This window comes from Carcharhinus amblyrhynchos, chromosome 7, assembly GCF_965287045.1.
Source record: "Carcharhinus amblyrhynchos chromosome 7, sCarAmb.v2.hapA, whole genome shotgun sequence".
NCBI classification, from domain to species: Eukaryota; Metazoa; Chordata; class Chondrichthyes; order Carcharhiniformes; family Carcharhinidae; genus Carcharhinus; species Carcharhinus amblyrhynchos.
Window position 1 is genome coordinate 104,415,687 of NC_137330.1, and position 14,301 is coordinate 104,429,987.

The 14,301-nt window shown below is 44.3% G+C and overlaps 1 protein-coding gene across 1 annotated transcript in view; it reads right to left on the minus strand.

Annotated features, from left to right (window-relative positions):
* The window catches only part of ak9 (adenylate kinase 9), a 341,329-nt gene that overhangs the window by 239,281 nt on the left and 87,747 nt on the right, over positions 1-14,301 (minus strand). The window contains exon 13 of the mRNA XM_080193447.1: positions 6,735-6,879. Within this exon, the coding sequence (XP_080049573.1) occupies positions 6,735-6,879 (145 nt within the window). The remainder of the gene's footprint in view (positions 1-6,734; positions 6,880-14,301) is intronic.

Consider the following 14,301-nt stretch of genomic DNA (forward strand, 5'->3'; position numbering starts at 1 on the left):
TCTAATCAGTATTCTGTAAGCTGTGTGTGCCTTTATATGCCCTGTTTGTGATCAGAACTCCCCACTCACCTGACGAAAGAGCACCACTCTGAAAGCTAATGGCATTTACTACCAAATAAACCTGTTGGACTTTAACTTGGTGTTATGAGACTTCTTACTGAACTTTCAGGGTCCACAGAGGCTGTAATGTTGGCTCCTCAGGGACAATGGCTACTCACAGAAGACGTGGCTGATGACACCTGAGCGAAAGCTCCAGGGTGCAGTAGAGACAAAATACAATGAGGCTCATGCTGCAACTTGCACTTCGGTTGTGCGGACCGCAGAGATGTTAAAAATGAAGCTCTGTGAGCAGGCAATCGCGTCTGACTGATGGCAGCGCACATACCCTCTGTGATAAATCTCCAGTCATGGTGACACAGCAGATGTCCATAGTTCCAACATTCCAGGAGTTTGATAACAACTTGCAATAGGGGCAGGCCATAGATCCTCACAGAGCTTATGTGAAAGTATGACTCCTGCCTGGCTGATGACAGCTTGCTTTTTCTCAATGATCAGAATCATACAACAGCGATGCAATGGGAAAACCTTAATCTCTCCTGATTCAATGGCATCTTTCACAAGTTGACTAAGGAGCACAGTGTCACCGGTGGCAGAAGCTAATGGGATGGGGGTCAACTGCATTTCACAGGTGCAGAGAGTACACAGAGAGAGTGATTGAACTCTGTGATATCAGCCCAGTACACTGCAGCAGACATTTTAATTCCCATTACAATGTAGGCATGACTGATGTGTGGGGTGGGGAGAGCCCACTGGAGTGAGCTCACTGGAATGAGCTCGCAAGCCCCACCGCCCTGTGGCATTGACACTGATGGATGCAAGTGCGCAGCAGTGCAGGACAGAAGTCTTGGACCAAGGTCTCCACAGTGGCTGCCACCCTACCAGTGTTGACCTCAGTGCAATGGCCTGTCAGCATAATCACTTCAGACTGAAGATGGACAAACTCTTCCATGGAGCCTTACAATCTGAGGAGTTCAGGAGGCATCACTTCCTGATTTTCCCTCCCTTGCCTTCGGTACTCCATCAACTGAGAAATGACCAAATCCAGAGGCTCATCATCTGACTGGGACTCAGCAGATTCCTGGCCTCCAGCAATCCTTTGAGTGCCAGCACCCTTCAATGCTCCTTCCTCCTTCTGCTGTGGATCAGACATCAGATTATGACACTGAGGCCGATTTAGAACTAAGTCCCACCAAAATGTGTGTCTGTCTCCATAATGGTGGAGGGCGTGGATAAGCGCTGTGACAGGTCCTTTAAGTCAGGGTCTATGAATTGCATAGATTCCTCTGTGCTACTGTCAGAATTGGATTCAAGGACTTGACTTGTTGACCCACTTGATTGCTTCCCAGCTGCGTCAATGAAAGAAGAGAGGTAAATCATGCATGGCAGGGACCTGAGGTACAAGAGACATGAGCCACAGCATTATGGTCTGATAGATGATGCAGTGCTGGATTCTCACTGGCTAGCTAGACTGCTCTCTCAAAGTCCATGTGGACCTTGAGTTCTTGCATTCTACCTTCCGTTAGAGATTTTTTCTTCTTGTTGTGGGCCAGCTTCTCTTGCATGAAGACAGATGGAGAGAATGTAAGTAGGATGCGTACCAGGGCAAATGATGATAAAGCCTGACATGTGTGGATGATGAGTAGAAACAGAGGATGATGAGAGCATGAACTGCAGGGGATATGAAGATTAATGATGGTGTCCCTTGATTTGGCATTGATTTAGATCCCCATAGATGTGTGATGGATCTGTGAGCCTGTGAGCTGTGAGTGATGAGAAGAATGATTTACCATGGCAGAATGGAGGAGATCATTCATCCTTTTGCACCACAGATGGCTGTCCTCTTCTGCTGGCCATTGGCAGTGATGGCCATTGCCACAGCCACCCATACTGGATTGGTCAGCTTGGATGCAGATTTAGCCCACAGTGTGGGTAAAATACATTGCAGCATGTCTCCACTGCATCCGGTAGGCATTTCAGCGAGGCATCTGTAAATTTGAATGTTATATGCTTCCTAGGTTTCACAGCCATGACTTCCCAGCAGCTTCCTCAGACTTGATGTGTGCTAACTCTGTTCAGGGGCAGCCTTTAAATATGGCATTTGGATCACTGGAGCGCTGAGATGATGGCAGGGTGAATGAATTTACAGTAAATGGCAGGAACCTTAAGAGTATTGATTGGCAAAGGGATCTGGATGTACAGGTACACTAAAAGTGGCAATACAGGTGGAGAAGGTACATAGAACATAGAACATTACAGCGCAGAACAGGCCCTTCGGCCCACGATGTTGCGCCGACCAGTTAAAAAACAATGACCCACTAACCTAAACCAATCCCTTTTCGTCCATAAACCTATCCACGGATCTCTTAAACGCCCCCAAACTAGGCGCATTTACAACTGCAGCAGGCAGGGCATTCCAATCGCTCACCACCCTCTGGGTAAAGAACCTACCCCTGACATCCATCCTATAACTACACCCCCTTAATTTAAAGCCATGCCCCCTCGTGCTAGATTTCTCCATCAGAGGAAAAAGGCTATCACTATCCACCCTATCTAAACCTCTAATCATCTTATATGTTTCAATAAGATCCCCTCTTAGCCGCCTTCTTTCCAGCGAAAACAACCCCAAATCCCTCAGCCTCTCCTCATAGGACCTCCCCTCCATACCAGGCAACATCCTGGTAAACCTCCTCTTCACCCTCTCCAAAGCCTCCACATCCTTCCTGTAATGTGGGGACCAGAACTGCACACAGTACTCCAAGTGCGGCCGCACCAGAGTTGTGTACAGTTGCAACATAACGCTGCGACTCCTAAATTCAATCCCCCTACCAATAAACACCAAGACACCGTATGCCTTCTTAACAACCCTATCTACTTGATTCCCAACTTTCAGGGATCTATGTACACATACACCTAGATCCCTCTGCTCATCCACACTATTCAAAGTCCTCCCGTTAGCCCTATACTCGACACATCTGTTATTCCTACCAAAGTGAATTACCTCACACTTCTCCACATTAAACTCCATCCGCCACCTCTCGACCCAGCTCTGCAACCTGTCTAAGTCTTCCTGCAAACTATGACACCCTTCCTCACTATCTACCACACCTCCTACTTCGGTGTCATCAGCAAATTTACTAATCCATCCAACTATACCCTCGTCCAGATCATTAATAAAAATTACAAACAGCAGTGGCCCCAAAACAGATCCCTGAGGCACACCACTCGTAACCGAACTCCATGATGAATATTTACCATCAACCACCACCCTCTGTCTCCTATCCGCTAGCCAATTCCTGATCCAATTCCCTAGATCACCCCCAATCCCATACATCTGCATTTTCTGCAGAAGCCTACCATGGTGAACCTTATCAAACGCCTTACTAAAATCCATATACACCACGTCCACTGCCTTACCCCCATCCACCTCTTTGGTCACTTTCTCAAAAAACTCAATAAGGTTAGTAAGGCACGACCTACCCGCCACAAAACCATGCTGACTATCTCCAATCAATTCATTACTCTCCAAATAACTATAAATCCTATCCCTAATAATTTTTTCTAAAACCTTGCCCACAACAGAAGTGAGACTCACCGGTCTATAATTCCCGGGGAAGTCTCTGTTCCCCTTCTTAAACAATGGGACAACATTCGCTAACCTCCAATCTTCCGGTACTATACCAGAGGCCAACGACGACCTGAAGATCAGAGCCAGAGGCTCTGCAATCACTTCTCTTGCCTCCCAGAGAATCCTGGGGTAAATCCCATCCGGACCAGGGGACTTATCTATTTTCAGACCCTCCAGAATATCCAGCACATCCTCCTTATCAACTGTAACACTGTCAATTCTACTCCCCTGCAACCCAGTGTCCTCCTCAGCTATATCCATGTCCCCCTGCATGAACACCGAAGAGAAATATTGGTTCAATGCCTCTCCAATCTCCTCCGGTTCCACACATAACTTCCCTCTGCTGTCTATAACTGGCCCTAATCTTGCCCTAACCAACCTTCTGTTCTTGACATACCTATAGAACACCTTAGGATTCTCCTTAATCCTATTAGCCAAAGTCTTCTCATGTCCTCTTTTAGCCCTTCTTAGCTCACTCTTCAACTCCCTCCTAGCCAATCTAAAGTTTTCTAGTGCACTACCCAAGCCCTCACGTCTCATCCGAACATAAGCCTCCTTTTTCCTTTTAACCAACGAATCAACTTTTTTGGTGCACCACGGTTCCCTAGCCCTACCAATTCCTCCTTGCCTGACAGGGACATACCTATCACGGACTCGCAGTAGCTGCTCCTTGAAAAAACTCCACATTTCGGACGTTCCCAGTCCCTGTAATCTCCTAGTCCAACCTATGCTTCCTACGTCAAGGAGGCATACGGCAAGCTTGCCTTAATCGACTGGGGCACTGAGTTTAAAAATTGGCAAGTCATGTTGCAGCTTTATAGAATCTTTGTTAGGTCGCACTTGGAGTATAGTGTTCAATTCTGGTCACCACACTACTAGAAGGATGTGGAGGCTTTGGAGAGGGTACAAAAAAGATATACCAGAATGTTGCCTGGTGTGAAGGGCATCAGCTATGAGGAAAGGTTGGAGAAACTTGGTTTGTTCTCACTGGAACGACAGAGATTGAGGGGTGACTTGATAGAAGTCCACAAGATTATGAGAGATATGGACAGAGTGGATAGTTAGAAGCTTTTTCCCAGGGTTGAAGAGTCAATTACTAGAGGGCACAGGTTTAAGGTCTGAGGGGCAAGGTTTAAAGGAGATATACAAGGCAGATTTTTTTACACAGAGGCTGGTAAGTACCTGGAACTCATTGCCGGAGGAGATAGTTGAAGCAGGTACGATAGTGACTTTCAAGGGTGTCATGACAAACACATGAGTAGATGATAATAGAGGGATATGGTCCCCGGAAGGGTAGGGCGTTTTAGTCAAGTTGGGCAGCTTGGAGGGTCGAAGGGCTGTTCCTGTGCTTTAATTTTCTTTGTTCTTTGAATCAGAGACTGCCCACTAGTGATACAGCATGGAACCTGTAATTTCTTTCCTCTAATTGCTGCACAACACAGCGGAAAAAGCTGCCATTGCCACTGGCTCAAGATTACTTTCCCCACCTGAAATCAGACTTTGCCAATTTTAGTAATGATTCTGTCCTAAAATTGAGTGACCCAGCCCTCTGGGGCAGAGAATTCCAAAGGTTTCCCATCCCCTTTGTGAAGAAATTCCTCCTCATTTCTGTCCTAAATGGCATTATTCTGAGACTGTGTTCTAGACCTTCCAGCCAGAGTAAACATCCTTCCTGCTTCTATCCTGTTGAACTGTGTAGGAACTTTGCTTGAATGAGATCAGCTCTCATTCTTCTAAACACCCGAGAATAAAGGCCCAGTGTATTTAATCATTCCTCGTGGGACCATCCATCCATCCATTCCTGCAATTAATTTGGTGAACCTTCAATGTACTGAATATCTTCCCTTCGGTAAGATAGCCTCATTTAGCCTCAAACCTTCTCATGTGGTTCTTCAAATTTTGTCTAACAAGCTTCCATGGAGCATCTTGAGAAGTTTGACAGTGTTATAAGAGCTATATAAATTAAAGTTGTTATTATTCATAACCTTAACATTCTTTAAACTTTTTTACCATGTCCTATTTCAAAGTAATCAGCACTATCATCTCTTGTGCTGCAAGCCTGTTTTACATATACATATTGACTTCAACCCACATTATTTTGAACAATTTTCTCTATATCACTCTGTCAGTAATCATAGGAATTACATGCAAGTTACAGGGTGGGGCTCCAGAAGGGCAAACGTTAAAATTCAAACTAGGCCATTCCAATGTGATGCCAAATACTACGAAATCACACAAAGTGTAGTGGAATTCTGGAGCACTGTCCCCCAAAATTGTTGAGGCTAGGCCAATTGAAGATTTCAAAAATTAGATTTTTTTTTGTTAGACAAGGGAATTAGAGATTACAGAACCAAAGGGAAGATAAGGAGTCAAGGTACAGATCGTTCTTGACCTATTTAAATGGTGAAATAGGCAAAAAGGTTTGAACAGCTTATTCATGCCTGTTCTTATATTTCTATTTCTTACCACTTTCTTCACTATCTGAAGTAATCCCACAAAGATTTTACAAGGAACGTGTAAAAATGTACGGAAATTGTTTCATTGGCTTCCTTGATGGTACAATTAGGTGATTCAGCCAACCGAGCCAATAAGACAAATATTTCAGATTTAATCCCTGCATTGAGTTCATTCACCCCAAAATTATTACTAATAGAGCCAAAATTAACCTCATATTCTCTGGGTAAGAGAGATTCTGATATGTTTCTCCTGACCATTGTTCAATGATATCTTCAGGACATGCTTCAGCCTGGAATTAGTGGAGAGTGTATCAGGCTGTGATGTTCCTGAATCAAACTGTGATCTAACACGCATTGTCATGATTAATGCATGAATAATGTTCAAGCTGGAACAACTATTAGGGATTAATTGGCATTCACAGAATCAATAACATAAAGGGTGAGAAAGGGAAATAAACTGGTAGAGAAAGCAACAAAAACAATTATTACTGTATTGAGCTCAAAACCATAAGAAGTTGTGTGTGGTAATTAAAAGACAGAATAACTTAATCATGATATTACACTTAAAACTAAATTAGAAAAATACTGTTTACCTTGAGCTTCTTCTAACATAGTTTTTTCCAGGTTCTCTCTAACGAGAAGCAATGCTGGTCCCAGGGCTTCTGCTCGAGCTTGTTCAATATTGTCAAACTTCATTTTCTGTCGCAGTGGCTCCAAAAGCTGGAACATGTCCAGAATCTGAAATAATGTTTGATGCCAGTTATAATTTCAATGATGAAACAGATTTCTAAGCTTTTGCAGTGGAAACTGGGTTATCGTGTGTTAAAGAATTTTGTCAATGTTTACAGATAATGGAAAACCTATATGAGTAAGAGTTTCCAACCTATAGAAATAAGAGTTTCCACCACTTATTTCCTCAGATCCTTTTGCTGGTAGGATCAACTCGTGCTAGAACAGCACAATATAATTCCTCATAGTTCCTCCATACATTCAGCCATAACTCCATGTACATGCCATAAACACAACAGAACTGACTAAAAATCCCTCCCCAGTGCCAACTAGGAGACGGCAGTGAAAGTTGCATTACTGTTGGTTCCATTCAGCAATTTTAATAGCATCCTCCATAGTGCTGACCCCAGTGGAGTTTTATCAGGAGGCTACGGAAATTTGGCATGTCCTCTACGATTCCCACCAAACGCAAATTATGACTGGTGAGAGACAGAGTGATCAACAGTGGCTAGTAAATTAGGAACTTACAAATAATTCTAATACTGCATGTTCACAGAGATTTCTTTTGTTGAAGTATCTTGAAAAAAATGAACTTGCCTCCTTTGGTATAAACCGCCTTTCATACAGCACCAAAGTAGGAAATTAAGTGGGTAATGTCACTAATATTGTTGTGATATCACTTTTGCAGTGTGTGGTGGTGTATAACAATCAAGCAGAACACAAAACCTTGTTGAACATTTCTATTGTCCCATTCTCTTTCCCAACTGTCATAAAGAGAACCATACGCATGAACCTCAGGCCAGTAGTTTTAGCTGGGGGAAGGGTAATTATGAGGCCATTAGGAGAGAATTAGGAAGCATAGGTTGGACTAGGAGATTACAGGGACTGGGAACGTCCGAAATGTGGAGTTTTTTCAAGGAGCAGCTACTGCGAGTCTGTGATAGGTATGTCCCTGTCAGGCAAGGAGGAATTGGTAGGGCTAGGGAACCGTGGTGCACTAAAAAAGTTGATTCGTTGGTTAAAAAGAAAAAGGAGGCATATGTTCGGATGAGACTTGAGGGCTCGGGTAGTGCACTAGAAAACTTTAGATTGGCTAGGAGGGAGTTGAAGAGTGAGTTAAGAAGGGCTAAAAGAGGACATGAGAAGACTTTGGCTGATAGGATTAAGGAGAATCCTAAGGCGTTCTATAGGTATGTCAAGAACAGAAGGTTGGTTAGGGCAAGATTAGGGCCAGTTATAGACAGCAGAGGGAAGTTATGTGTGGAACTGGAAGAGATTGGAGAGGCATTGAACCAATATTTCTCTTCAGTGTTCACGCAGGGGGACAAGAATATAGCTGAGGAGGACACTGGGTTGCAGGGGAGTAGAATAGACAGTATTACAGTTGATAAGGAGGATGTGCTGGATATTCTTGAGGGATTGAAGATAGATAAGTCCCCTGGTCCGGATGGGATTTACCCTAGGATTCTCTGGGAGGCAAGAGAAGTGATTGCAGAGCCTCTGGCTCTGATCTTCAGGTCGTCGTTGGCCTCTGGTATAGTACCGAAAGATTGGAGGTTAGCGAATGTTGTCCCATTGTTTAAGAAGGGGAACAGAGACTTCCCCGGGAATTATAGACCGGTGAGTCTCACTTCTGTTGTGGGCAAGGTTTTAGAAAAAATTATTAGGGATAGGATTTATAGTTATTTGGAGAGTAATGAATTGATTGGAGATAGTCAGCATGGTTTTGTAGCGGGTAGGTCGTGCCTTACTAACCTTATTGAGTTTTTTGAAAAAGTGACCAAAGAGGTGGATGGGGGTAAGGCAGTTGACGTGGTATATATGGATTTTAGTAAGGCGTTTGATAAGGTTCACCATGGTAGGCTTCTGCAGAAAATGCGGATGTATGGGATTGGGGGTAATCTAGGAAATTGGATCAGGAATTGGCTAGCAGATAGGAGACAGAGGGTGGTGGCTGATGGTAAATATTCGTCATGGAGTTCGGTTACGAGTGGTGTGCCTCAGGGATCTGTTTTGGGGCCACTGCTGTTTGTAATTTTTAGTAATGATCTGGATGAGGGTATAGTTGGGTGGATTAGTAAATTTGCTGACGACACCAAAGTCGGAGGTGTGGTAGACTGTGAGGAAGGGTGTCATAGTTTGCAGGAAGACTTGGACAGGTTGCAGAGCTGGGCTGAGAGGTGGCGGATGGAGTTTAATGTGGAGAAGTGTGAGGTAATTCACTTTGGTAGGAATAACAGATGTGTCGAGTATAGGGCTAACGGGAGGACTTTGAATAGTGTGGATGAACAGAGGGATCTAGGTGTATGTGTACATAGATCCCTGAAAGTTGGGAATCAAGTAGATAGGGTTGTTAAGAAGGCATACGGTGTCTTGGCGTTTGTTGGTAGGGGGATTGAATTTAGGAGTCGCAGCGTTATGTTGCAACTGTACACAACTCTGGTGCGGCCGCACTTGGAGTACTGTGTGCAGTTCTGGTCCCCACATTACAGGAAGGATGTGGAGGCTTTGGAGAGGGTGAAGAGGAGGTTTACCAGGATGTTGCCTGGTATGGAGGGGAGGTCCTATGAGGAGAGGCTGAGGGATTTGGGGTTGTTTTCGCTGGAAAGAAGGCGGCTAAGAGGGGATCTTATTGAAACATATAAGATGATTAGAGGTTTAGATAGGGTGGATAGTGATAGCCTTTTTCCTCTGATGGAGAAATCTAGCACGAGGGGGCATGGCTTTAAATTAAGGGGGTGTAGTTATAGGATGGATGTCAGGGGTAGGTTCTTTACCCAGAGGGTGGTGAGCGATTGGAATGCCCTGCCTGCTGCGGTTGTAAATGCACCTAGTTTGGGGGCGTTTAAGAGATCTGTGGACAGGTTTATGGACGAAAAGGGATTGGTTTAGGTTAGTGGGTCATTGTTTTTTAACTGGTCGGCGCAACATCGTGGGCCGAAGGGCCTGTTCTGCGCTGTAATGTTCTATGTTCTATTAACCTTTTAGGATGCATTCAAGCATCTTCCAAATGATGGATGTCAAGCTTCATTACTTGTAATTCCCTAACTCTGGTGTACTTTTTTTTGAAAACAGGATTTTCATATTCACTGACACAATGCCTAAATCCACTGAAGTATTAAAGATATGGACAAGGAGTTTAAGAGTCCCTGTCCAATCATTTTACTCATTCGTAGAGCCCTACTGATCTTGTGCTTTCCTAATCTACCCATGCTGACACACTATTGTATCTATTTTAATATTTATGATGCTCTTCAATTCAGCTGGAGCATAGGCATCATCAATTGGATTAAAGAATGATATAAAATAGTTATTTGTGGCTCTGGAAAATAGCCTGAGAATCATTTTGCATCTGACCTAAATTGTCTTTCAGTGTCCTTATCTTTAATGATCTTCTGACATAGCTGAAAAGTTTCTTACCATTGTAACCACAGTTGTCCACAACCTTCTTTTCCAGATACATCCGAGCTACTATAATGATTAAAGTTACATATTGGAATATAATTATCATCTTTGGTCCCCACCACAAATTCTATTACTAGCCACCAACTCCATCCCTTTCCCTAGAAACTGTCTAGAATCTTAAGCAAACTATTTGCAACCTAGATGTCGCGGCACAGTAGCACAGTTTCACAGTGCCAAGGGCCCAGCTTCGATTCCTGGCTTGGGTCACTGTGTGTGTGGAGTTTGCACATTCTCCCTGTGTCTGCATGGGTTTGCTCCAGTTTCCTCCCACATTCTGAGAGATGCATTGGTTAGGTGCATTGGCCTGAACAGGTACCAGGCTGTGGTGACTAGGGGAATTTCACAGTAACTTCATTGCAGTGTTAATGTAAGCCTTACTTGGACTAATAAGTAAACTTTACTTTATGTCACACCACACCCCAGAGATGACATTTAACCACATATATCCTTGATTATGCTGGCTGCTTTTCCAAGGCAGCAGGAAGTGTAGACAGAGTCAATGGATGGGAGGCTGGTTTGTGTGATGAACTAGAGTACGTTCACAACTCTTTGTAGTTTCTTGCAGCCTTGGTCAGAGCAGGAGCCATACTAAGCTGTGATACACCGGAAAGAATGTTTTCTATGGTATATCTGTAAAAATTGGTAGTGGGCATGCTGAATATCATTAGCCTCCTGAGAAAGTAGAGATGTGGAGGTACCAGCACCTATTGTTGGTGACCTGAACACCTAAAAACTTGAAGCTCTCAACCAGGCAGAAAGGGAGACCTGAGCAGGATTGGGATGATGGGGACTGTTGGCTGGAGTGGTTGGGGAGGGCAGCATGGTAGCACAGTGGTTAGCACTGCTGCTTCATAGCTCGACCTGGGTTCAATTCCCAGCTCGGGTCACTGTCTGTGTGGAGTTTGCACATTCTCCTCGTGTCTGTGTGGGTCTCCTCCGGGTGTTCCGGTTTCCTCCCACTGTCCAAAGATGTGCGGGTTAGGTTGACTGGCCATCCTAAAATTGCCCCTTGTGTACTAGGATGCTTGGATTAGTGGGTAAAATATATAGGGATATGGGGATAGGGTCTGGGTGGGATTGTGGTCGGTGCAGACTCGATGGGCCGAAGGGCCTCTTTCTGCTCTGTATGATTCTATGACAAACTAGTATACCGTGGGGTGGGAATCTATATAAGGAGTCAAAGGAGGGAGCAAGGACAAAAATATAAGGTAGAAAAGGGAGTAAGAAAAGAGATAGGCAGAGAAACCAAGGACAAAATTCAAACAGGGCTGTAGAGAAAAATATTGGGAGCAAGGCAAACAGTATTAAAAAAGTAGGCTTAAAGGCTCAGCGCCTTAATGCATGGAGCATTTGCAATAAAGTGGATGAACTAATCATGTGGATAGATGTAAATAGGTACAATACAATAGGGGTTACAGAAATATGGTTGCAGGGTGACCAGGAATGGGAATTGAATGTCCCAGGGTCTTCAGTATTTAGGAAGGTTAGGCATAGAGGGGAAGGTAGTGGAGTAGCACTGCTGGTTAAAGAGGAAATTAACACGACAGTATGAAAGGATATTAGCTCCAACTATGTGGAGTCTGTATGGGTAGAGCTGAGAAATACCAAGGGGCAAAAAATATTAGTGGGTGTCATATATAGACCCCAAACTGCAGTGGTGATGATAGAAATGGCGTTAAACACAAAATTAGAGATGCATGTGATAAGGGAATATTGGTGATCAAGGATGATTTTAATCTGCACATAGATTGGGGAGATCAAATTAGCTACAATGTCAAGAACAAAGAACAGTACAGCACAGAAACAGGCCCTTAGGCCCTCCAAGCCTGCGCCAATCATATTTACCTATCGAGACCAACCGCTTATATCCCTCTATTCCCTGTTTGTTCATATGTCTGTCAAGATAAGTCTTAAATTCAGCTAATGTAACTCTCTCAACCACCTCACTTGGCAGTGCATTCCAGGCCCCCATCACCCCCTGTGTAAAAAATTTCCCCCCTACATCTCCACTGAACCTTCCTCCCTTTATTTTGAATTTCTGCCCCTAGCAATTGCCATTTCTGCCCTGGGAAAAAGCTTCCAACTGTTCACCCTATCTATATTGCGACGGCGCGGGCTCGTTGGGCCGAAGGGCCTGTTTCCCGTGCTGGGTTGTTCTTTGTTCTTTATCTCTCATGTTGTAGAGGAGAAATTCCTGGAGTGTATACAGGATAGTTTTCTTGACCAATATATGAAGGAACCAACTTGAGAGCAGGCCTTCTTAGACTGAGTACTGTTGTAATGAGAAGGGAATCATTGCCAATCTAGCTGTGCGAGACTTCTTGGGGATGGGCGATCGTAGAACTTTTTTTATCAAGATAAAGTGAAGTTTATTTATTAGTCTCAAGAAAGGCTTACATTAACACAGCAATGAAATTACTGTGAAATTCCCCTAGTTGCTGCAGTCTGATGCCTGTTTGGGTCAATGCACCTAACCAGCATGACTTCCAGAATGTGGGAGGAAGCCTGAGCACCAGGAGGAAATCCACACAGACACAGAAAGAATGTGCAAACCCTCCATACGGACAGTAATCCAAGCCGGTAATCCAACCCGGGTCCCTGGCACTGTGAAGTGGCAGTGCTAACCATTGTGCTACCGTGCCAGTAGAGTGGAAAGTGAAGCAGTTGATTCGAAGACTAAGGTGCTGAATCTTAAAGGAAACAGTGAAGACATGAGGCATGAGTTGACCTTAATAGATTGGGGAGAGTTACTTAAAGGGATGACAGTGGATAGGCAATGGCAAACATTCAAGAAATGCATGGGGGAACTGCAGCGACTGTTTATTCCTGTCTGGCACAAAAGCAAAATGGATAAAAGGGCCAATCTATGGCTTGCAAAGGAAATTAGAAAGAATATCCGATCTAAAAACAAAGCATACAGATTGGCCGAGAAAACTAATAGATCTGAGGATTGAGAGCAGTTTAGAATTCAGCAAAGAAGTACCAAGGAATTGATTAAGAAGGGAAAAATACAGTATTAAAGTAAGCTTGCAGGGAATATAAAGACTGACACTAAGGGCCCGATTTTACCATCAAGACGAGCATGAGGTGAGTAGTGTGATCCGCGCCAGTTCCCCTTTACCAAGGTCCAAAAATGGCAGCCATCAGGACCGCGCCCAAATTGGGCGCGACGGCCATTTAAATGCACTTGCATGCATTTAAATTGAGTTAATGGGCTGCACGCCCAACCTTACCGGCACTTGTCCCTTTACTACTATGTTCGCCCATCCAGAATCGGCACGAAGTGGGGTGGGGGGGGAGGTGGGTCCAATGGCTCTCTGCTTGAAATTGGTGGGGAGGGGGGGAAGGAGTGTCCGCTGCCACTATGCTTGAGATCAGTGAGGGGGAAGCGGAGGTCCGCCGCCACTCTGCCTCAGATTGGTGGGGGAGAAGGAGGGAAGGGGCCTGCAATCGGTCTGGATGGCAGGAGGGGAATAAGGGGTCAATGATATTTTGGGGGTGGAGCATGGGCAGTTGGAGGCACCAACTGAGCTGCAGGATTTCAGGCGCGTTAAGCTCTGTCCATAGACTTCTGCAGGACAATTCGGAATTGCTGATATTTTTTTCAGGCAGAGTGCGTTTGGGGCACCTGAGAACGGGTCGAAACGTCTGATCTGAAACACTCCAGTTTCAAAGCTAAATGATAAAATAGGGCCCTAAGAGTTTTTATAAATACTTGAAGAGAAAGAGGTTGGTGAAGACAAATGTAGGTCTCCTACAGACAGAAATGGGGGAAATGTATAAGAGGGGACAAAGAAATGGCCAAGCAAATAAATATATACTTTAGTTCTGTCTTCACAAAAGAGGACAGAAATCAAATGCCAGAAATATTGGAGAATGCAAGATTTAATAAGAGGGAAGAACTGAGGGAGATCAATATTAGTAGAGAAATGGTGCGGGAAAATTAATGAGATTGAAGGCAAATAA